Source organism: Oncorhynchus clarkii, unplaced genomic scaffold (assembly GCF_045791955.1).
Source record: "Oncorhynchus clarkii lewisi isolate Uvic-CL-2024 unplaced genomic scaffold, UVic_Ocla_1.0 unplaced_contig_12313_pilon_pilon, whole genome shotgun sequence".
Lineage (NCBI taxonomy): Eukaryota > Metazoa > Chordata > Actinopteri > Salmoniformes > Salmonidae > Oncorhynchus > Oncorhynchus clarkii.
The window spans coordinates 234,231-257,394 of NW_027257970.1; the positions used below are offsets into that span (position 1 = coordinate 234,231).

At 46.6% G+C, this 23,164-nt stretch overlaps 1 protein-coding gene across 2 annotated transcripts; it reads left to right on the top strand.

Annotated features, from left to right (window-relative positions):
- Nucleotides 1-12,807, top strand: LOC139394329 (peptidyl-prolyl cis-trans isomerase NIMA-interacting 1-like). Of its 2 annotated transcripts, XM_071142372.1 has the most exons (5): nucleotides 1-422; nucleotides 1,690-1,752; nucleotides 5,509-5,643; nucleotides 10,231-10,341; nucleotides 11,538-12,807. In XM_071142372.1, the coding sequence occupies exons 1-5, from the start codon at nucleotides 359-361 to the stop codon at nucleotides 11,645-11,647; spliced, it is 483 nt and encodes a 160-aa protein (XP_070998473.1). In that variant the 5' UTR covers nucleotides 1-358; the 3' UTR covers nucleotides 11,648-12,807. The 2 variants fall into 2 exon arrangements, with proteins under 2 accessions (XP_070998473.1, XP_070998474.1); XM_071142373.1 differs by lacking the exon at nucleotides 1,690-1,752 and having other exon boundaries at nucleotides 16-422.
- Nucleotides 12,808-23,164: the final 10,357 nt, after the last annotated feature.

Here is a 23,164-nt window from a genome sequence, read left to right on the forward strand (position 1 = left end):
AGAAGTGCTGCGAATAGTTGCAATGAAATAACAAATGCGGTCACATCAGTCTATAAGGGCATTTTTTTTTTACTGTAGATCAGTGGAATAAACAGCCGAAATGATATCAACATACCATTCGATTAAATCCAATGTAGTTTATCATGAGAAATACATGTCTAATGCAACAACACCAAAACACATGTAAAAGCAACCCTTTTAGAAAAGTGAAGAATATTCTAAACATGTCTCTTTGACACCTGGCGGATGGAAGGTGCAACAACAGAATCAGCAGCAGACGTTTCCTTACAGCCGCATTCTACGAGCCACCAGAGGCAAAGAGGAGTGACTTGCACAGTTTTGAAAGCAAGCAGGGAAAATGGCAGACGCCGAGGACGAGAAGCTACCGTCCGGGTGGGAAAAGCGGATGAGCCGCAGTTCCAGTAGGTTGAGAGCGATAACTAGCTATGTCATCCTAGTCCCGAACAATTTGTCGCTGGTGCACAAACCACTTGCATGGCCAAGTACCGACCGACCGAACCCAAATGCTAGCGTTAGCGGCTTAGCTAAATTACTTAGCTAGTTAGGTTGGCTGTAATCTTGTTGCATCGTTAGGTGGTGACGCATGTTTATTTGTGAATTGTGTCTGATGGTTATTCGTTTGACTAGTGCGTGTATCAAAAGCTATCATCTGGTGTTGTTTAGTTAGCCAGTCATTACCCTCACGACTAACCCAGCAAGCTAGCTAAACTAGCAACGGTGCATGCATGTTTTGACCACTGTTCAACGTACTATGCATTGGACAGTAACTTATTTCATAATCAAAACAATTCTTAGGGATATATGTATTGGAAGATATACTGTTGTATGGGGTGTCGTCATTTTGAGTTGGTCAGTTTATTCATTAATGTCCATTCATTCATTTCACGCCAGCTCGCGAGGTAGCAGAAAATAACAAGGCCCATAACAATGACGTCATTTTGTCCCGCGCCTTGGGACCATTCCGACACCTGTGTCAGAAGTTAAATATGGATTTTCTCAACGCCTTCTTCAGCATAATATCATTACAAGTTGCTGAAGACGACCAACTGAGATTAGACTAAAGCTAACTGCTTTTATCTGTGTAGGTTCATGGTTTTATCTGTGTAGGTTCATGCTTTTATCTGTGTAGGCTCCTGCTTTTATCTGTGTAGGCTCCTGCTTTTATCTGTGTAGATTCCTGCTTTTATCTGTGTAGATTCATGCTTTTATCTGTGTAGATTCATGCTTTTATCTGTGTAGGTTCACACTTTTATCTGTGTAGATTAATGCACATGAAGAAAAGGAAGCTTCGGTAGACTTCAGTTGTAGCATCGGCTCCCTCTTTCTCATCCCCCAAACCAACACCTCTCCTCTCTCTTTCCCTACAACCCATCCTTTCTCTCCCTCTCCATCCTTTCTCTCCCTCTCCATCCTTTCTCTCCCTCCCCATCCTTTCTCTCCCTCCCCATCCTTTCTCCCATTCCCTCCCTCCCCGTCCTCTTCCCTCCCTCCCTCCCCATCCGTTCTCTCCATTCCCATCCGTTCTCTCCATTCCCATCCTTTCTCTCCCTCCCCGTCCCCTTTCTCTCCCTCCCCTCTCCCCCGTCCTCTCTCCCTACCTTCTCCCCCACCCCCCTCTTCCCCCCCGCCCTCCTCCCCCATCCTCTTTCTCCCTCCTCCCTTTCCTAGGTAGAGTGTACTACTTTAACCACATCACCAATGCCAGCCAGTGGGAGCGTCCGGTGGGGTCAGGTAGGTCGCCCAGCAGCTAAGGGGATGGACCTGTAGCTGACAGGTCACGGTTAGAATCCCTGGTGGGGCACTGTAAAATTAAACTTGGGGGGGGGGGGGGGGGTGGGGGTGCTGGTCCTTAACCCAACAACATACCGGCCCTTAACCCAACAGCATGCTGGCCCTTAACCCAACAACATACCGGCCCTTAACCCAACAGCATGCTGGCCCTTAACCCCACAGCATGCTGGCCCTTAACCCAACAACATGTTGGCCCTTAACCCAACAACATGTTGGCTCTTAACCCAACAACATGCTGGCCCTTAACCCAACAACATGCTGGCCCTTAACCCAACAACATGCTGGCCCTTAACCCAACAACATGCTGGCCCTTAACCCAACAACATGCTGGCCCTTAACCCAACAACATGCTGGCCCTTAACCCAACAACATGCTGGCCCTTAACCCAACAACATGCTGGCCCTTAACCCAACAACATGCTGGCCCTTAACCCAACAACATGCTGGCCCTTAACCCAACAACATACTGGCCCTTAACCCAACAGCATGCTGGCCCTTAACCCAACAACATACTGGCTCTCTCCATCCAGGGGCGCTGCACTATGGTTTGACCCTGTGCTCCTCTACTGTGTGTGAAGTGTGCTGCTCCTCTCTACTGTGTGTGAAGTGTGCTGCTCCTCTACTGTGTGTGAAGTGTGCTGCTCCTCTACTGTGTGTGAAGTGTGCTGCTCCTCTACTGTGTGTGAAGTGTGCTGCTCCTCTACTGTGTGTGAAGTGTGCTCCTCTCTACTGTGTGTGAAGTGTGCTGCTCCTCTCTACTGTGTGTGAAGTGTGCTGCTCCTCTACTGTGTGTGAAGTGTGCTGCTCCTCTCTACTGTGTGTGAAGTGTGCTGCTCCTCTCTACTGTGTGTGAAGTGTGCTGCTCCTCTCTACTGTGTGTGAAGTGTGCTCCTCTACTGTGTGAAGTGTGCTGCTCCTCTACTGTGTGAAGTGTGCTGCTCCTCTACTGTGTGAAGTGTGCTGCTCCTCTGCTGTGTGTGAAGTGTGCTCCTCTCTACTGTGTGTGAAGTGTGCTGCTCCTCTCTACTGTGTGTGAAGTGTGCTGCTCCTCTACTGTGTGTGAAGTGTGCTGCTCCTCTCTACTGTGTGAAGTGTGCTGCTCCTCTCTACTGTGTGTGAAGTGTGCTGCTCCTCTACTGTGTGTAAAGTGTGCCTCTCCTCTACTGTGTGTGAAGTGTGCTGCTCCTCTCTACTGTGTGTGAAGTGTGCTGCTCCTCTCTACTGTGTGTGAAGTGTGCTGCTCCTCTCTACTGTGTGAAGTGTGCCTCTCTACTGTGTGAAGTGTGCTGCTCCTCTCTACTGTGTGAAGTGTGCTGCTCCTCTCTACTGTGTGTGAAGTGTGCCTCTCCTCTCTACTGTGTGAAGTGTGCCTCTCTACTGTGTGAAGTGTGCTGCTCCTCTCTACTGTGTGAAGTGTGCCTCTCTACTGTGTGAAGTGTGCCTCTCTACTGTGTGAAGTGTGCTGCTCCTCTCTACTGTGTGTGAAGTGTGCTGCTCCTCTCTACTGTGTGAAGTGTGCTGCTCCTCTCTACTGTGTGAAGTGTGCTGCTCCTCTCTACTGTGTGAAGTGTGCTGCTCCTCTCTACTGTGTGAAGTGTGCTGCTCCTCTCTACTGTGTGAAGTGTGCCTCTCTACTGTGTGAAGTGTGCTGCTCCTCTCTACTGTGTGAAGTGTGCTGCTCATCTACTGTGTGAAGTGTGCTGCTCCTCTCTACTGTGTGAAGTGTGCCTCTCTACTGTGTGAAGTGTGCCTCTCTACTGTGTGAAGTGTGCTGCTCCTCTCTACTGTGTGAAGTGTGCCTCTCTACTGTGTGCTGCTCCTCTCTACTGTGTGAAGTGTGCTGCTCCTCTCTACTGTGTGAAGTGTGCTGCTCCTCTCTACTGTGTGAAGTGTGCTGCTCCTCTCTACTGTGTGAAGTGTGCTGCTCCTCTCTAATGTGTGAAGTGTGCTGCTCCTCTCTACTGTGTGTGAAGTGTGCTGCTCCTCTCTACTGTGTGAAGTGTGCTGCTCCTCTACTGTGCGTGAAGTGTGCTGCTCCTCTCTACTGTGTGAAGTGTGCTGCTCCTCTACTGTGTGTGAAGTGTGCTGCTCCTCTCTACTGTGTGTGAAGTGTGCTGCTCCTCTCTACTGTGTGAAGTGTGCTGCTCCTCTACTGTGTGAAGTGTGCCTCTCTACTGTGTGTAAAGTGTGCTGCTCCTCTCTACTGTGTGTGAAGTGTGCTCCTCTGCTGTGTGTGAAGTGTGCTGCTCCTCTACTGTGTGTAAAGTGTGCTGCTCCTCTCTACTGTGTGTGAAGTGTGCTGCTCCTCTCTACTGTGTGAAGTGTGCTGCTCCTCTCTACTGTGTGAAGTGTGCTGCTCCTCTCTACTGTGTGAAGTGTGCTGCTCCTCTCTACTGTGTGAAGTGCGCCTCTCTACTGTGTGAAGTGTGCCTCTCCTCTACTGTGTGAAGTGTGCCTCTCCTCTACTGTGTGAAGTGTGCCTCTCCTCTACTGTGTGAAGTGTGCTGCTCCTCTCTACTGTGTGAAGTGTGCTGCTCCTCTCTACTGTGTGAAGTGTGCCTCTCCTCTACTGTGTGAAGTGTGCTGCTCCTCTACTGTGTGAAGTGTGCCTCTCTACTGTGTGAAGTGTGCCTCTCCTCTACTGTGTGAAGTGTGCCTCTCCTCTACTGTGTGAAGTGTGCTGCTCCTCTCTACTGTGTGAAGTGTGCCTCTCCTCTACTGTGTGAAGTGTGCTGCTCCTCTCTACTGTGTGAAGTGTGCCTCTCTACTGTGTGAAGTGTGCTGCTCCTCTCTACTGTGTGAAGTGTGCCTCTCTACTGTGTGAAGTGTGCTGCTCCTCTCTACTGTGTGAAGTGTGCCTCTCTACTGTGTGAAGTGTGCCTCTCCTCTACTGTGTGAAGTGTGCCTCTCTACTGTGTGAAGTGTGCTGCTCCTCTCTACTGTGTGAAGTGTGCTGCTCCTCTAAAGGGAGGGGACAATAAAGTGTTTTTGTATTGTAGGTGAAGGGAGGGGACAATAAAGTGTTTTTGTATTGTAGGTGAAGGGGAGGGGACAATAAAGTGTTTTTGTATTGTAGGTGAAGGGGAGGGGACAATAAAGTGTTTTTGTATTGTAGGTGAAGGGGAGGGGACAATAAAGTGTTTTTGTATTGTAGGTGAAGGGGAGGGGACAATAAAGTGTTTTTGTATTGTAGGTGAAGGGAGGGGACAATAAAGTGTTTTTGTATTGTAGGTGAAGGGAAGTGGACAATACATTTATATTGTAGGGGGAGGGGACAATACATTTGTATTGTAGGGGGAGGGGACAATACATTTGTGTTGGTGAAGTGGGGGGGACAATACATTTGTGTTGTTGGTGAAGTGGGGGGGACAATACATTTGTGTTGTTGGTGAAGTGGGGGGGACAATACATTTGTGTTGTTGGTGAAGTGGGGGGGACAATACATTTGTGTTGTTGGTGAAGTGAGGGGACAATACATTTGTATTGAACGTTGATGGGAGGGGACAATACATTTGTGTTGTTGGTGAAGTGAGGGGACAATACATTTGTATTGAACGTTGATGGGAGGGGACAATACATTTGTGTTGTTGGTGAAGTGGGGGGGACAATACATTTGTGTTGTTGGTGAAGGGGGGGGGACAATACATTTGTGTTGTTGGTGAAGTGGGGGGGACAATAAAGTTGTATTGAATTGTAGGTGATGGGAGTGGCGAGCCAGACAAGGTGCGTTGTTCCCACCTCCTGGTGAAGCACAGCCAATCGCGTCGCCCGTCCTCCTGGAGGGAGGAGAACATCACACGCTCCAAGGAGGAGGCCCTCGACCTCATACAAAGTGAGTAGTTGGGGGAAAGAGTTGGTGTGACAACATTTGATCTAATGTTTGACCGTCTCTGGGTGTGTTGAGAGAGATGGTGAGAGACAGTTTGATAAACGACGTGCATGTCAAGTCAGATGTTATTGGTCACATACACACGGTTAGCAGATGTTATTGGTCACATACACATGGTTAGCAGATGTGATTGGTCACATACACATGGTTAGCAGATGTGATTGGTCACATACACATGGTTAGCAGATGTTATTGGTCACATACACATGGTTAGCAGATGTTATTGGTCACATACACATGGTTAGCAGATGTTATTGGTCACATACACATGGTTAGCAGATGTTATTGGTCACATACACATGGTTCGCAGATGTTACTGGTCACATGGTTCGCAGATGTTATTGGTCACATGGTTAGCAGATGTTATTTGTCACATGGTTAGCAGATGTTACTGGTCACATGGTTAGCAGATGTTACTGGTCACACGGTTAGCAGATGTTACTGGTCACACGGTTAGCAGATGTTACTGGTCACACGGTTAGCAGATGTTACTGGTCACACGGTTAGCAGATGTTACTGGTCACACGGTTAGCAGATGTTACTGGTCACACGGTTAGCAGATGTTACTGGTCACACGGTTAGCAGATGTTACTGGTCACACGGTTAGCAGATGTTATTGGTCACATACACACGGTTAGCAGATGTTTTTGGTCACGGTTAGCAGATGTTACTGATCACATTCACACGGTTAGCAGATGTTACTGGTCACACGGTTAGCAGATGTTACTGGTCACACGGTTAGCAGATGTTACTGGTCACATACACATGGTTAGCAGATGTTATTGGTCACATTCACACGGTTAGCAGATGTTATTGGTCACATACACACGGTTAGCAGATGTTTTTGGTCACGGTTAGCAGATGTTACTGATCACATTCACACGGTTAGCAGATGTTGTTGGTCACATGGTTAGCAGATGTTATTGGTCACATACACACAGTTAGCAGATGTTATTGTGAGTGTAGTGAAATGCTTGTGCTTCTAGTTCCGAATGCAGTAATATCTAACAAGTAATCTAACAATTCCACAACAACGGCCTAATACACACACATCTAAGTAAAGGGATGGAATAAGAATATACACATATAACATGTTGCACTGTGTGTTATTACCATGTTGTTGCACTGTGTGTTATTACCATGTTGTTGCACTGTGTGTTATTACCATGTTGTTGCACTGTGTGTTATTACCATGTTGTTGCACTGTGTTACCATGTTGTTGCACTGTGTTACCATGTTGTTGCACTGTGTTACCATGTTGTTGCACTGTGTGTTATTACCATGTTGTTGCACTGTGTGTTATTACCATGTTGTTGCACTGTGTGTTGTTACCATGTTGTTGCACTGTGTGTTGTTACCATGTTGTTGCACTGTGTGTTACCATGTTGTTGCACTGTGTGTTACCATGTTGTTGCACTGTGTGTTATTACCATGTTGTTGCACTGTGTGTTATTACCATGTTGGTGCACTGTGTGTTATTACCATGTTGGTGCACTGTGTGTTATTACCATGTTGGTGCACTGTGTGTTGTTACCATGTTGTTGCACTGTGTGTTATTACCATGTTGGTGCACTGTGTGTTATTACCATGTTGGTGCACTGTGTGTTATTACCATGTTGTTGTTGCACTGTGTGTTGTTACCATGTTGTTGCACTGTGTGTTATTACCATGTTGGTGCACTGTGTGTTATTACCATGGTGCACTGTGTGTTATTACCATGGTGCACTGTGTGTTGTTACCATGTTGGTGCACTGTGTGTTATTACCATGTTGGTGCACTGTGTGTTATTACCATGTTGGTGCACTGTGTGTTATTACCATGTTGGTGCACTGTGTGTTATTACCATATTGGTGCACTGTGTGTTGTTACCATGTTGTTGCACTGTGTGTTATTACCATGTTGGTGCACTGTGTGTTATTACCATGTTGTTGGTGCACTGTGTGTTGTTACCATGTTGTTGTTGCACTGTGTGTTGTTACCATGTTGTTGTTGCACTGTGTGTTGTTACCATGTTGTTGCACTGTGTGTTGTTACCATGTTGTTGCACTGTGTGTTATTACCATGTTGTTGCACTGTGTGTTATTACCATGTTGTTGCACTGTGTGTTATTACCATGTTGGTGCACTGTGTGTTATTACCATGTTGGTGCACTGTGTGTTATTACCATGTTGTTGTTGCACTGTGTGTTGTTACCATGTTGTTGCACTGTGTGTTGTTACCATGTTGGTGCACTGTGTGTTGTTACCATGTTGGTGCACTGTGTGTTGTTACCATGTTGTTGCACTGTGTGTTATTACCATGTTGGTGCACTGTGTGTTATTACCATGTTGTTGGTGCACTGTGTGTTATTACCATGTTGTTGGTGCACTGTGTGTTGTTACCATGTTGTTGCACTGTGTGTTGTTACCATGTTGTTGCACTGTGTGTTATTACCATGTTGGTGCACTGTGTGTTGTTACCATGTTGTTGCACTGTGTGTTGTTACCATGTTGTTGCACTGTGTGTTGTTACCATGTTGGTGCACTGTGTGTTATTACCATGTTGGTGCACTGTGTGTTATTACCATGTTGGTGCACTGTGTGTTATTACCATGTTTTTGCACTGTGTTATTACCATGTTGGTGCACTGTGTGTTGTTACCATGTTGTTGCACTGTGTGTTATTACCATGTTGGTGCACTGTGTGTTATTACCATGTTGTTGTTGCACTGTGTGTTGTTACCATGTTGTTGCACTGTGTGTTATTACCATGTTGTTGCACTGTGTGTTATTACCATGTTGTTGCACTGTGTTATTACCATGTTGGTGCACTGTGTGTTATTACCATGTTGGTGCACTGTGTGTTATTACCATGTTGTTGTTGCACTGTGTGTTGTTACCATGTTGTTGCACTGTGTGTTGTTACCATGTTGGTGCACTGTGTGTTGTTACCATGTTGGTGCACTGTGTGTTATTACCATGTTGGTGCACTGTGTGTTGTTACCATGTTGTTGCACTGTGTGTTGTTACCATGTTGTTGCACTGTGTGTTGTTACCATGTTGGTGCACTGTGTGTTATTACCATGTTGGTGCACTGTGTGTTATTACCATGTTGTTGCACTGTGTTGTTACCATGTTGTTGCACTGTGTGTTGTTACCATGTTGGTGCACTGTGTGTTATTACCATGTTGGTGCACTGTGTGTTATTACCATGTTGGTGCACTGTGTGTTGTTACCATGTTGTTGCACTGTGTGTTGTTACCATGTTGGTGCACTGTGTGTTATTACCATGTTGGTGCACTGTGTGTTATTACCATGTTGTTGCACTGTGTGTTATTACCATGTTGTTGCACTGTGTGTTATTACCATGTTGTTACCATGTTGTTGCACTGTGTTATTACTATGTTGCACTGTGTGTTGTTACCATGTTGTTGCACTGTGTGTTATTACCATGTTGTTGCACTGTGTGTTATTACCATGTTGTTGCACTGTGTGTTATTACCATGTTGTTGCACTGTGTGTTATTACCATGTTGTTGTTGCACTGTGTGTTGTTACCATGTTGTTACCATGTTGTTGCACTGTGTGTTATTACCATGTTGCACTGTGTGTTGTTACCATGTTGCACTGTGTGTTGTTACCATGTTGTTGCACTGTGTGTTATTACCATGTTGTTGCACTGTGTGTTATTACCATGTTGGTGCACTGTGTGTTATTACCATGTTGGTGCACTGTGTGTTGTTACCATGTTGTTGCACTGTGTGTTGTTACCATGTTGGTGCACTGTGTGTTATTATCATGTTGGTGCACTGTGTGTTATTACCATGTTGCACTGTGTGTTATTACCATGTTGTTGCACTGTGTGTTATTACCATGTTGTTGCACTGTGTGTTATTACCATGTTGTTGCACTGTGTGTTACCATGTTGTTGCACTGTGTGTTATTACCATGTTGTTGCACTGTGTGTTATTACCATGTTGTTGCACTGTGTGTTATTACCATGTTGTTACCATGTTGTTGCACTGTGTTATTACTATGTTGCACTGTGTGTTGTTACCATGTTGTTGCACTGTGTGTTATTACCATGTTGTTGCACTGTGTGTTATTACCATGTTGTTGCACTGTGTGTTATTACCATGTTGTTGCACTGTGTGTTATTACCATGTTGTTGCACTGTGTGTTATTACCATGTTGTTGTTGCACTGTGTGTTGTTACCATGTTGTTACCATGTTGTTGCACTGTGTTATTACCATGTTGCACTGTGTGTTGTTACCATGTTGCACTGTGTGTTGTTACCATGTTGTTGCACTGTGTGTTGTTACCATGTTGTTGCACTGTGTGTTGTTACCATGTTGTTGCACTGTGTGTTATTACCATGTTGTTGCACTGTGTGTTATTACCATGTTGTTGCACTGTGTGTTATTAGCATGTTGTTGCACTGTGTGTGTGTGTGTGTGTGTGTGTTAGCATGTTGCAGTTTGTGTGTTTAACATGTTGGTGTGTGTGTGTGTGTGTGTGTTATATAACATGTTGTGTGTGTTAACATGTTGCAGAGTACATAGAGCAGATGCAGTCAGGAGAGGAGGAGTTTGAGGCTTTGGCCTCTCAGTTCAGTGACTGCAGCTCCGCACGCAACGGAGGAGACCTGGGACTGTTCGGCAGAGGTAACACACACACACGGTCAAATGGAAAATATACTATCCACTCTCACACACAAGCGTCACAGACAGGCACAAAGTCCTGTTTTCCAGGTGTTTCCTGTTTTCGTTGTGATAGAGGTGTGTGTGTCGGGTCAGAAGCTGTTTGAGGACCTGTGCTTCGCTCTGAAGGTGGGAGACATTAGTTGTGATAGAGGTGTGTGTGTGTGTGTTTCAGGTCAGAAGCTGTTTGAGGACCTGTCCTTCGCTCTGAAGGTGGGAGACATTAGTTGTGATAGAGGTGTGTGTGTGTGTTTCAGGTCAGAAGCTGTTTGAGGACCTGTCCTTCGCTCTGAAGGTGGGAGACATTAGTTGTGATAGAGGTGTGTGTGTGTGTTTCAGGTCAGATGCTGTTTGAGGACCTGTCCTTCGCTCTGAAGGTGGGAGACATTAGTTGTGATAGAGGTGTGTGTGTGTGTTTCAGGTCAGAAGCTGTTTGAGGACCTGTCCTTCGCTCTGAAGGTGGGAGACATTAGTTGTGATAGAGGTGTGTGTGTGTGTGTTTCAGGTCAGAAGCTGTTTGAGGACCTGTCCTTCGCTCTGAAGGTGGGAGACATTAGTTGTGATAGAGGTGTGTGTGTGTTTCAGGTCAGAAGCTGTTTGAGGACCTGCCCTTCGCTCTGAAGGTGGGAGACATTAGTTGTGATAGAGGTGTGTGTGTGTGTGTGTTTCAGGTCAGAAGCTGTTTGAGGACCTGTCCTTCGCTCTGAAGGTGGGAGACATTAGTTGTGATAGAGGTGTGTGTGTGTTTCAGGTCAGAAGCTGTTTGAGGACCTGTCCTTCGCTCTGAAGGTGGGAGACATTAGTTGTGATAGAGGTGTGTGTGTGTTTCAGGTCAGAAGCTGTTTGAGGACCTGTCCTTCGCTCTGAAGGTGGGAGACATTAGTTGTGATAGAGGTGTGTGTGTGTGTTTCAGGTCAGAAGCTGTTTGAGGACCTTCGCTCTGAAGGTGGGAGACATTAGTTGTGATAGAGGTGTGTGTGTGTGTGTTTCAGGTCAGAAGCTGTTTGAGGACCTGTCCTTCGCTCTGAAGGTGGGAGACATTAGTTGTGATAGAGGTGTGTGTGTGTGTGTTTCAGGTCAGAAGCTGTTTGAGGACCTGTCCTTCGCTCTGAAGGTGGGAGACATTAGTTGTGATAGAGGTGTGTGTGTGTGTGTTTCAGGTCAGATGCAGAAGCCCTTTGAGGATGCGTCCTTCGCTCTGAAGGTGGGAGACATGAGTGGTCCGGTGTTCACCGATTCTGGAGTTCACGTCATCCTTCGCACGGGATAGAGACAAGGCTCTGATACCCCCGAATACCCCCATCACCCCCCCGAATACCCCCATCACCCCCCCGAATACCCCCATCACCCCCCCGAATACCCCCATCACCCCCCGAATACCCCCATCACCCCCCCGAATACCCCCATCACCCCCCGAATACCCCCATCACCCCCCGAATACCCCCATCACCCCCCGAATACCCCCATCACCCCCCCGAATACCCCCATCACCCCCCCGAATACCCCCATCACCCCCCCGAATACCCCCATCACCCCCCGAATACCCCCATCACCCCCCCGAATACCCCCATTACCCCCCGAATACCCCCATCACCCCATGAATACCCCCATCACCCCCTGAATACTCCCTGAATACCCCCGTCACCCCTGAACACCCCCTGAATACCCCCATCACCCCCTGAATACCCCCATCACCCTCTGAATACTCCCTGAATACCCCGTCACCCCTGAATACCCCGTCACCCCTGAATACCGCCTGAACACCCCCTCCACCCCTGAAAGCCCCCTCCTATCTCCCACCCCCCTCAAATACCCCCTCTTGTCCTCCCTACTACCCTTAGAAGCCATCCCTTCCACCTCAAATACCCCCCCCCCCCCCCTCCACCGTTCTGTTCTATATGCAACTTTACACTGACACCATCAACACCCCTTATCCCCATTACCTTGGCTACATCGTTGTGTGTGTGTGTGAAAATAAGAGACCTGTCGGTAGTGATTGACTGACTGAGCGAATGAGTGTGTCTGTGTGTTCACATGGACCATTACCCCCTCCACCCCCTACTTTATAGTGTCCCCTCTGTTTGCCAAGGCATTATTCTCTCTCAATGATAACATGTCAGATGGTTAGTGGTAGACCAGTGTCCCATACTCTCTCATAGGAGACCGACACGTAGAAGGCTGACTCATGGGGTTATTTAAATGATACCAACATCCCTTAGGTGGTAAAATAATCAGGGCACAGTCCATTGTCTGCCATGTTTGTAGTCCCCCCCCCCATTCCATTTACTGCTTCACTGTATCTCCTATGTTCCAGGGAACTACAATACCCAGTATGCATGTGGGGAAGTGTTTTTGTAAGCTTGAATCTGCCAAGAGGCACTTCATATGATCTGTTCATCTCCCACCATTAAAGGACTCTTATTTTGTAAACCTGTCTCTGGACTTTTATTTTGTTGGATGTCTGTCTGATGCTGCTACTGTGTGTTCAGTTCAATAAACGTTGCATGACAGTTTGTGTTAAACGACCCATTTCCCCTAAACACTGATCACCGTCCTTTTAATGGCTTTTGAGATACAGTATGTTTGCTGCATTTGTGTGGATGAGGTGATGTGTGACCTGACCAATATGGGTGGTGGGATGTGACCTGACCAATATGGGTGGTGGATGTGACCTGATCAATATGGGTGGTGGATGTGACCTGATCAATATGGGTGGTGAGGTGTAACCTGATCAATATGGGTGGTGGATGTGACCTGATCAATATGGGGGGTGAGGTGTGACCTGATCAATATGGGTGGTGGATGTGACCTGATCAATATGGGTGGTGGATGTGACCTGATCAATATGGGGGGTGAGGTGTGACCTGATCAATATGGGGGGTGAGGTGTGACCTGATCAATATGGGGGGGTGAGGTGTGACCTGATCAATATGGGGGGTGAGGTGTGACCTGATCAATATGGGTGGTGGATGTGACCTGATCAATATGGGGGGTGAGGTGTGACCTGATCAATATGGGGGGTGAGGTGTGACCTGATCAATATGGGTGGTGGATGTGACCTGATCAATATGGGGGTGAGTTGTGACCTGATCAATATGGGGGTGAGGTGTGACCTGATCAATATGGGTGGTGGATGTGACCTGAACAATATGGGTGGTGGATGTGACCTAATCAATATGGGTGGTGAGGTGTAACCTGACCAATATGGGTGGTGGATGTGACCTGATCAATATGGGTGGTGGATGTGACCTGATCAATATGGGTGGTGGATGTGACCTGATCAATATGGGTGGTGAGGTGTAACCTGATCAATATGGGTGGTGGATGTGACCTGATCAATATGGGGGGTGAGGTGTGACCTGATCAATATGGGTGGTGGATGTGACCTGATCAATATGGGTGGTGGATGTGACCTGATCAATATGGGGGGTGAGGTGTGACCTGATCAATATGGGGGGTGAGGTGTGACCTGATCAATATGGGGGGGTGAGGTGTGACCTGATCAATATGGGGGGTGAGGTGTGACCTGATCAATATGGGTGGTGGATGTGACCTGATCAATATGGGGGGTGAGGTGTGACCTGATCAATACGGGGGGTGAGGTGTGACCTGATCAATATGGGTGGTGGGTGTGACCTCATCAATACGGGGGGTGAGTTGTGACCTGATCAATATGGGGGTGAGTTGTGACCTGATCAATATGGGGGTGAGGTGTGACCTGATCAATATGGGGGTGAGGTGTGACCTGATCAATATGGGTGGTGGATGTGACCTGATCAATATGGGTGGTGGATGTGACCTGTTCAATATGGGGGTTGAGTTGTGACCTGATCAATATGGGGGTGAGGTGTGACCTGATCAATATGGGGGGTGAGGTGTGACCTGATCAATATGGGGGGTGAGGTGTGACCTGATCAATATGGGGTTTGAGGTGTGACCTGATCAATATGGGGGGTGAGGTGTGACCTGATCAATATGGGGGTGAGGTGTGACCTGATCAATATGGGGGGTGAGGTGTGACCTGATCAATATGGGGGTGAGGTGTGACCTGATCAATATGGGGGGTGAGGTGTGACCTGATGAATATGGGGGTGAGGTGTGACCTGATCAATATGGGGGGTGAGGTGTGACCTGATCAATATGGGGGTGAGGTGTGACCTGATCAATATGGGGGTGAGGTTTGACCTGATCATGGGGGTGAGGTGTATGGGGGTGAGGTGTGACCTGATCAATATGGGGGTGAGGTGTGACCTGATCAATATGGGGTTGAGGTGTGACCTGATCAATATGGGGGTGAGATGTGACCTGATCAATATGGGGGGTGAGGTGTGACCTGATCAATATGGGGGTTGAGGTGTGACCTGATCAATATGGGAGGTGAGGTGTGACCTGATCAATATGGGGGGTGAGGTGTGACCTGATCAATATGGGGGTGAGGTGTGACCTGATCAATATGGGGGTGAGGTGTGACCTGATCAATATGGGGGGTGAGGTGTGACCTGATCAATATGGGGGTGAGGTGTGACCTGATCAATATGGGGGGTGAGGTGTGACCTGATCAATATGGGGGGTGAGGTGTGACCTGATCAATATGGGGGGTGAGGTGTGACCTGATCAATATGGGGGTGAGGTGTGACCTGATCAATATGGGGGTGAGGTGTGACCTGATCAATATGGGGGTGAGGTGTGACCTGATCAATATGGGGGTGAGGTGTGACCTGATCAATATGGGGTTGAGGTGTGACCTGATCAATATGGGGTTGAGATGTGACCTGATCAATATGGGGGTGAGATGTGACCTGATCAATATGGGGGGTGACGTGTGACCTGACCAATATGGGGGGTGAGGTGTGACCTGATTTAATATGATCAATATGGGGGTGAGATGTGACCTGATCAATATGGGGGTGAGGTGTGACCTGATCAATATGGGGGTGAGATGTGACCTGATCAATATGGGGGGTGACGTGTGACCTGACCAATATGGGGGGTGAGGTGTGACCTGATTTAATATGATCAATATGGGGGGTGAGGTGTGCCATGCGGCAGCAGAGAGAGCAGTCTATGACCAGGGTGTCACGACTTCCGCCGAAGTCAGATCCTCTCTTGTTTGGGCGACGTTCGGCGGTCGACATCACCGGTTTTCTAGCCGTCGCCGATCCACCTTTCATTTTTCCACTTGTCTTTTTTTTTGTCCATTTGTCTTGTCTTGTTTTCCTACACACCTGGTTTCAATTCCCTCAGTATTAGACGTGTATATAACCCTCTGTTCCCCCCATGTCTGTGTGAGGAATTGTTTGTTGTTTTGTGTATGTGCACGCTAGACTGGTTTGCGCTGGGTTATGGCAAACCCATATTGTGTTAAGGGTTCTTAGTGCCGTGTGTTTTGTCAACCCATAGTGTGTTAAGGGTTCTTAGTGCCGTGGGTTATGGCAAACCCATATTGTGTTTAGTGTTCTTAGTGCCGTGGGTTATGTCAACCCATATTGTGTTAAGGGTTCTTAGTGCCGTGTGTTTTGTCAACCCATAGTGTGTTAAGGGTTCTTAGTGCCGTGGGTTATGTCAACCCATATTGTGTTTAGTGTTCTTAGTGCCGTGGGTTATGGCAAACCCATATTGTGTTTAGTGTTCTTAGTGCCGTGTGTTTTGTCAACCCATAGTGTGTTAAGGGTTCTTAGTGCCGTGGGTTATGTCAACCCATATTGTGTTTAGTGTTCTTAGTGCCGTGGGTTATGTCAACCCATATTGTGTTAAGGGTTCTTAGTGCCGTGTGTTTTGTCAACCCATAGTGTGTTAAGGGTTCTTAGTGCCGTGGGTTATGTCAACCCATAGTGTGTTTAGGGTTCTTAGTGCCGTGGGTTATGTCAACCCATATTGTGTTTAGTGTTCTTAGTGCCGTGGGTTATGTCAACCCATATTGTGTTTAGGGTTCTTAGTGCCATGTGTTTTGTCAACCCATAGTGTGTTTAGGGTTCTTAGTGCCGTGGGTTATGTCAACCCATATTGTGTTTAGTGTTCTTAGTGCCGTGGGTTATGTCAACCCATATTGTGTTTAGGGTTCTTAGTGCCGTGGGTTATGTCTACCCATAGTGTGTTTAGGGTTCTTAGTGCCGTGGGTTATGTCAACCCATAGTGTGTTTAGGGTTCTTAGTGCCTGTGTGTTTTGTCAACCCATAGTGTGTTTAGGGTTCTTAGTGCCTGTGTGTTTTGTCAACCCATAGTGTGTTTAGGGTTCTTAGTGCCTGTGTGTTTTGTCAACCCATAGTGTGTTTAGGGTTCTTAGTGCCATGTGTTTTGTCAACCCATAGTGTGTTTAGGGTTCTTAGTGCCGTGGGTTATGTCAACCCATAGTGTGTTTAGGGTTCTTAGTGCCATGTGTTTTGTCAACCCATAGTGTGTTTAGGGTTCTTAGTGCCTGTGTGTTTTGTCAACCCATAGTGTGTTTAGGGTTCTTAGTGCCTGTGTGTTTTGTCAACCCATAGTGTGTTTAGGGTTCTTAGTGCCTGTGTGTTTTGTCAACCCATAGTGTGTTTAGGGTTCTTAGTGCCATGTGTTTTGTCAACCCATATTGTGTTATGGGTTCTTAGTGCCATGTGTTTTGTTCGCCTAAATAAAAGGCTCCTTTGGCTACCCAACTTCTGCTCTCCTGCGTCTGACTCCCTTACAGCCAGTTACGCATACCTAACAGAATTCCACACCCCACCATGGAGTCAGCAGGAGCAGGTACCCTGGTTATAGAAGTTGAGGAGCGTGTCAGAGAACACGAGGCGATGCTACAACATCTCGGCGTCGCGATGGCCCGCGTCGTCCAGACCACGGACCGCTGGGAGAGACCGAGAGTCCCTCCAGAGCCTCCACTAGCACAACAGGGGTTACCACTACTCGTCCCTCCTGTACCCGGTCCCAGTGGGATGCTTCTCGCCCTTCCCAGGGAGTATGATGGGACGGCGGCACGGTGCCAAGGTTTCCTGCTACAGCTGGACCTACACCTGGGCACCGTTTACTCGGCTCCCTCGGGAAGGGAGAGGGTGTCCTCCCTCGTCTCGTGCCTCTCGGGGAGAGCTCTGGAGTGGGCAAACACTGTATGGGGAGAAGGGGACGCTGCGTTGGACGACTTCGAGGAGTTCACCCACACGAGGGTAGAGCGGCGGGTGAACGTCTCTTCCACCTGAGGCAGGGGACGAGGAGCGCCCAGGAGATGGAATAAACCTTGCTGTTTGAGATAGCAAGACCATCGTGATTCGAGAATCGATTCACATTTCAATGGAGTTTACCTCTGAACATAGCAGAAGTCTGCTTTCGCAAGACCAGGTGAACGATGTAGCAACCAGAACAGCGGGGAATTGTACACGATCAGTCGACATTATCTCTCTCTCCATCTGTCTCTCCTTTTCCCTCTCAGGTTGAGAGTGTGTCTGTGGGTTTGTTTAACTTGGTTGAGTTGTTGTTGATCTTTATCCAGAGCAGGGAGCCTTTACACAATCTACATCATCTGTCTGTCCATGATATCCCTCCACCCCGTTGTGTTGTTGTGTTTCTCAGTTCAGTGACTCTGCAACTCTGCACGCAATGGGGGAGACATGGGACTGGTCAGCACAGGTAACACATGAGCACAGGCGAACACACACACACAAACATACTGTACTTCTGGCACTTGGAACATGATATCAACGTGTGTGTGTCCCTGCGTGTCCCTGTGTGTGTGTCCCTGTTTGTGTGTGTGTTCCTTTTTGCGTTTGTGTGTCCCTGTTTGTGTTTGTGTGTGTCTGTGTGTGTGTAGGTGTGTGTCCATGTGTGTGTGGGTGTGTGTCCCTGTGTGTGTGTGTGTGTGTGTGTGACCACTTTTTTATTGTGTGTGTGTTTGAAGGACAGGGTTGATGGTTGCTGGAGCAGGGTTCTCGTTGAGGTCAGAATTACCCAGGGCTTCCAACTGGAGCAGAGGTCTAAGACACTGCATCTCAGTGATGGATGTGTCACTACAGACAACCTGGATCAAATCCAGACTGTATCACAACCTGTTGTGATCAGGAGTTCCATTGTCTAGTTAAATAAAAGTTAAATAAATACCCTTTGAATTCACTATAATAGATTAGGTAAAAGTTTAGCCAAAACCATGTAGATACCAACTCATCCTCATTGCCGCCCATATAAATGTGCCTAAATTTAGGCTAATGTGCATTTTACACTATGTTCTGGTAAAAAAAATCAGATTACAGTATAATGCTTCTATGAATGCCATCCCCAAAACAATTTAATGTCATCATTAACAAACAACTTCCGACACCCATTTCTAACTCAGTAGCTATGTCACCAGCTTATTTGAACATGAGTTAGCATTATACCCCCCCCCCAAAAAAAAATGTACACCAGAAAATGACAACTTCTAAATATTACGCAGCGAAAACAGCTGAATAAACATCAGACTATAGTAACCTCATTATAGGCCCATTAGATAAATATTTAAACATTTAATTTAAAAACAATTAGATTAGATCATTACATAAATTATCACGGATTTGGCGGATCAGCTTCTTTGAATGGGTGACAGTGACTGGGTCCTTGTGCTACACCCTGTGGGGTTCCATTGATCTGTTGCCGTAGCTACACTGTATGTATCTCTAGCAATGAACACCACAGCCAAACTTTGACTTTCTCCCTCATGTACACAGGGTTTTGTTGTTGTCTTTCTGTGTAACAGGAAGAAGCTCATTGAGCAGTTGAGTTCCGTGATAGCTACAGCCCACACACACACACACACACACACACACACACAGGTACAGACATGTAACACAGTCAGCTGTTCTTTATAAAATACCATCGCTGGCTGTAGAGAGAAGCAGACAGACAAAGAGGAGGGAGAGACAGACTTCATCACTGACTCCAGATCTGAGGAGAAACTCATCTGAAGAACCACTCACACCAATGTAAAGAGGTGAGTGGATTTACAACTGGGAAAGAACAGAAAGAACCAGACCTGTAGACTGTCTGCTCCTCATTAATACCTTACTTATCATCACTGACTCCAGACCTGTACACTGTCTGCTCCTAATTAATACCTGACATGGCAACATGTAGATCCAGAGGAAACTTTGTCAGATTTGCAACTTTGCAGATGTTTTAAAAATTTCAATTTTTTTTATAATATCATAATTGTGTAATTCAATTCTACTAACCAAACAAAGGTTTGAGTTGTCACTAGCCTACTAACAGAACACCGTTTTGTCAGTTTCAATTGTTGAGATAAAGGTAAACACTATATTTCATCTCCCAATTTTCTTTTGAGGATTTTGGTGTGTGTGTGTGTGTGTGTGTGTGTGTGTGTGTGTGTGTGTGTGTGTGTGTGTGTGTGTGTGTGTGTGTGTGTGTGTGTGTGTGTGTGTGTGTGTGTGTGTGTGTGTGTGTGTGTGTGTGTGTGTGTGTGTGTGTGTGTGTGTGTGAGAGAGAGAGTGCATATGTGCTCGTCTCAGAGATTGTTTGACACAAGTATTTATTTTGATAACTATTTTATATTTTTAAAAGACCTTAAATCTTAGTCACATTTGAGTAATTTCATCCCTCATTAGTTTTAGTTATTATCAGTTGACGAAAACTCTGGAGAGTCTAATTGAATCACATACATTTTGTTTAACCTTTTACTTACATCATGTGCACACTTAGAGAGCCTTGTCCTACTAGGCCTACTATCGCCTCGTATACCATAGCTGGCAACATTGTAACCAATGGCAAGCCATTATTAACCATACAGGAAGTGAGGTGGGAAATGTTGTTGTCTGAAGAGAAAGCCTTGCATTGTACATCTTGTGCTTGTTCTCTCTCACTCTATTGTGGTTTGTGCAGGTGACTGTGATCTCCTCAGACCAATTGGCAGAACAGCCCAGTTCTGGCATCACAAACAGGATGATTGATTCTGCACATCCTATGGGAAGGCGTGAGGGAATTTCTCATCTGATGAAAAGACGACTAGGACCCGCCCAGACCATAGGAGACATATCATAAGTGAACAATAGAGGAACACATCTACTGACTTTTCAGTAAGTTAATTTAAATAAATTTTTATTTAAAAAAAATCTAAAAAAATAAAAACAATAAAACTAAACCTTAAAAATGAAGTAAATGAAAAGATACCATAGTCTTAGAGAGAAGGCTAAAGACGTGGGAAGGAATAGCCCCGTTGTCTATAGGCATTGATGTGTAGTGTCTACGTGGTCTGAGAGACACTGGTAAATAGTAAATAGCCCCGTTGTCTATAGGCATTGATGTGTAGTGTCTACGTGGTCTGAGAGCCACTGGTAAATAGTAAATAGCCCCGTTGTCTATAGGCATTGACGTGTAGTGTCTACGTGGTCTGAGAGACACTGGTAAATAGTAAATAGCGCAAGGTGTTATTATATATGCATAGGAGGTAGCTGCAAGAGAACCGTTGAAGATACAGATGGAGTAATACTGGGTGTGTTTGGGCACTAAGTCAATGTGGATGTGTGAGTATGGAAATTACATGTTAACCCTTCAATGCTTCTCCCTAAAGCAGATGCCGGTGAAGACCATGACTGTGACCTAGCCATTGCCGTTGACTGTAGCCCTAGGTTAGACTTGAGAGACACCCTGTTACACTAATGACTAATACACCTTTTTCCCCAGAACAGGTTGTCCCTGCAAGGAACGGAGGAAGACATTGTATTGTGTCCCCCCCTTAACAGTGTTCTTAGGACTCTTTTCCCACGGGTGAAGGCGTCTTTGCCGAACCTAGCAGGTGGAGCCGAACACTGTTTGAACCCAGGTGATTCCGTGGTGGTCAAAGACTTTCAGGAGAAAGAGTTGGAACGACCCCCGTTCGATATCAAGTTCTTCAAGACCACCCCCCCCCCCCCCCCCCCACTGTGGTGAAGGTTGCTGAGAGAGATGGCTGGATACACGCGTCGCACTGCAGACGAGTTCCTGATCCAGGAGAAGATGAGGCCTCGCCAGTCCCGGCGGTGCCGTGTGGCCCTCCTCTGCTTTAGCACAGGAATGCTAATAGGAACAGTAGGCTGTCTTCTTGTAGGAAACCCGACAGAGGGTCAAATGAGTCCTGAGCCAAAGGGGCAAACACAGGCCTGGAGTACTGGCCCAGAAGTAGATGGTCACCGTAGAAGGAGAGCCCTGCTGGGCCCTCACAACCATGAGGACAATTTGTTCTTATCTAGAGCACAAATGGTTGCCAACCTGACATCCAAAGGAAAGGACTGTTGGGTGTGTGGGTTGAGTCCGGTGAAGGTAGGGGCAGGCTTCCCCCTTGTAGGAGTCCCGATAGGGGTGAACTTTACTATAGCATTGGCAGGAAAAATACCTTTTTACACTATGACCAACAATGTTAAGGTATATAATCAACCCAATATATTCTGTTATGTGAGACCTGATTATGTATCACTCCCACCCATTTCAGTGGCTGGGGTGACGACTGCCCCTTGGTGTATTAGAGGATATGGAGATCACTATTTGGGTGAATTCAAATGTAATTGTACAATGAACATTAATGGATCAAATGCTTGCAATTTAAAGGTGATACAGGAGAATGGCCAGGTTGATAAGGAACCGTTTACAATTTGGTTTGACAAACATAGAACAACTCTGAGAGGAGCCCCTAATGGCACCTACTGGTTGTGTGGTAAGATGGCTTACCATAGCCTTCCCCTGAACTGGGGAGGTACTTGTACTGTTGGGTTTGTGGTGACAGCAATGAGAACCGTTCCAAACAATGACAAGAATCTGAAGGCTCTCTTTAGAGACTACAAACCTCCTGGGATGAGGAGAGATAAGAGGTCTCTGGCTGACGTCACTCACACTCAGGCACCTGCCTCCAGGTTCTTTGACGGGTTTTTCCCTGGGTATGGAGTTGCAGGTGCCCAAGACCAAATTCGTGATATCTCTAGACACGTAGAGAAAATTGGCAATGCTACTCGAAATGCCCTGAAACAATTGAATGGGGAACTAAAAGAATTGGCTGAAATGACTCTTCAGAACAGAGAGGCTCTTGACTATCTTTTGGCAGCTCAAGGGGGCACTTGTGCAATCATTGGCGATGAATGTTGTACTTTTGTCCCAGGTCGCTCTTCTAATGTGACTGATCTTGCCCAATACATTGCCACTGTTGCTAAAAATAATTCCCCACAACTAGAGCGGACGCTTGCAACTTGGTTGGAATCCCTGTTGGGAAGTTGGGGATCTCATATTGACCAATGGGCTGCAGCGTGTGTTTTTTGCTTAGTCTGCATAATTGTATTATTAGCATGCTGTAAGGATATCTAACAGGCTGTAAGGATATCTAACAGGCTGTAAGGCTATCTAACAGGCTGTAAGGATATCTAACAGGCTGTAAGGCTATCTAACATGCTGTAAGGATATCTAACATGCTGTAAGGCTATCTAACAGGCTGTAAGGCTATCTAACATGCTGTAAGGCTATCTAACAGGCTGTAAGGCTATCTAACATGCTGTAAGGCTATCTAACATGCTGTAAGGCTATCTAACAGGCTGTAAGGCTATCTAACAGGCTGTAAGGCTATCTAACATGCTGTAAGGCTATCTAACAGGCTGTAAGGCTATCTAACAGGCTGTAAGGCTATCTAACATGCTGTAAGGCTATCTAACATGCTGTAAGGCTATCTAACAGGCTGTAAGGCTATCTAACAGGCTGTAAGGCTATCTAACAGGCTGTAAGGCTATCTAACATGCTGTAAGGCTATCTAACAGGCTGTAAGGCTATCTAACAGGCTGTAAGGCTATCTAACAGGCTGTAAGGCTATCTAACA

Coding starts and splice junctions, on each gene's coding strand:
- LOC139394329 (XM_071142372.1), top strand. CDS start 359: ATGGCAGACGCCGAGGACGAGAAGCTACCGTCCGGGTGGGAAAAGCGG. Junction 423..1,689: donor GCGGATGAGCCGCAGTTCCA/GTAGGTTGAGAG, acceptor TCCCTTTCCTAG/GTAGAGTGTACTACTTTAAC. Junction 1,753..5,508: donor GGAGCGTCCGGTGGGGTCAG/GTAGGTCGCCCA, acceptor ATTGAATTGTAG/GTGATGGGAGTGGCGAGCCA.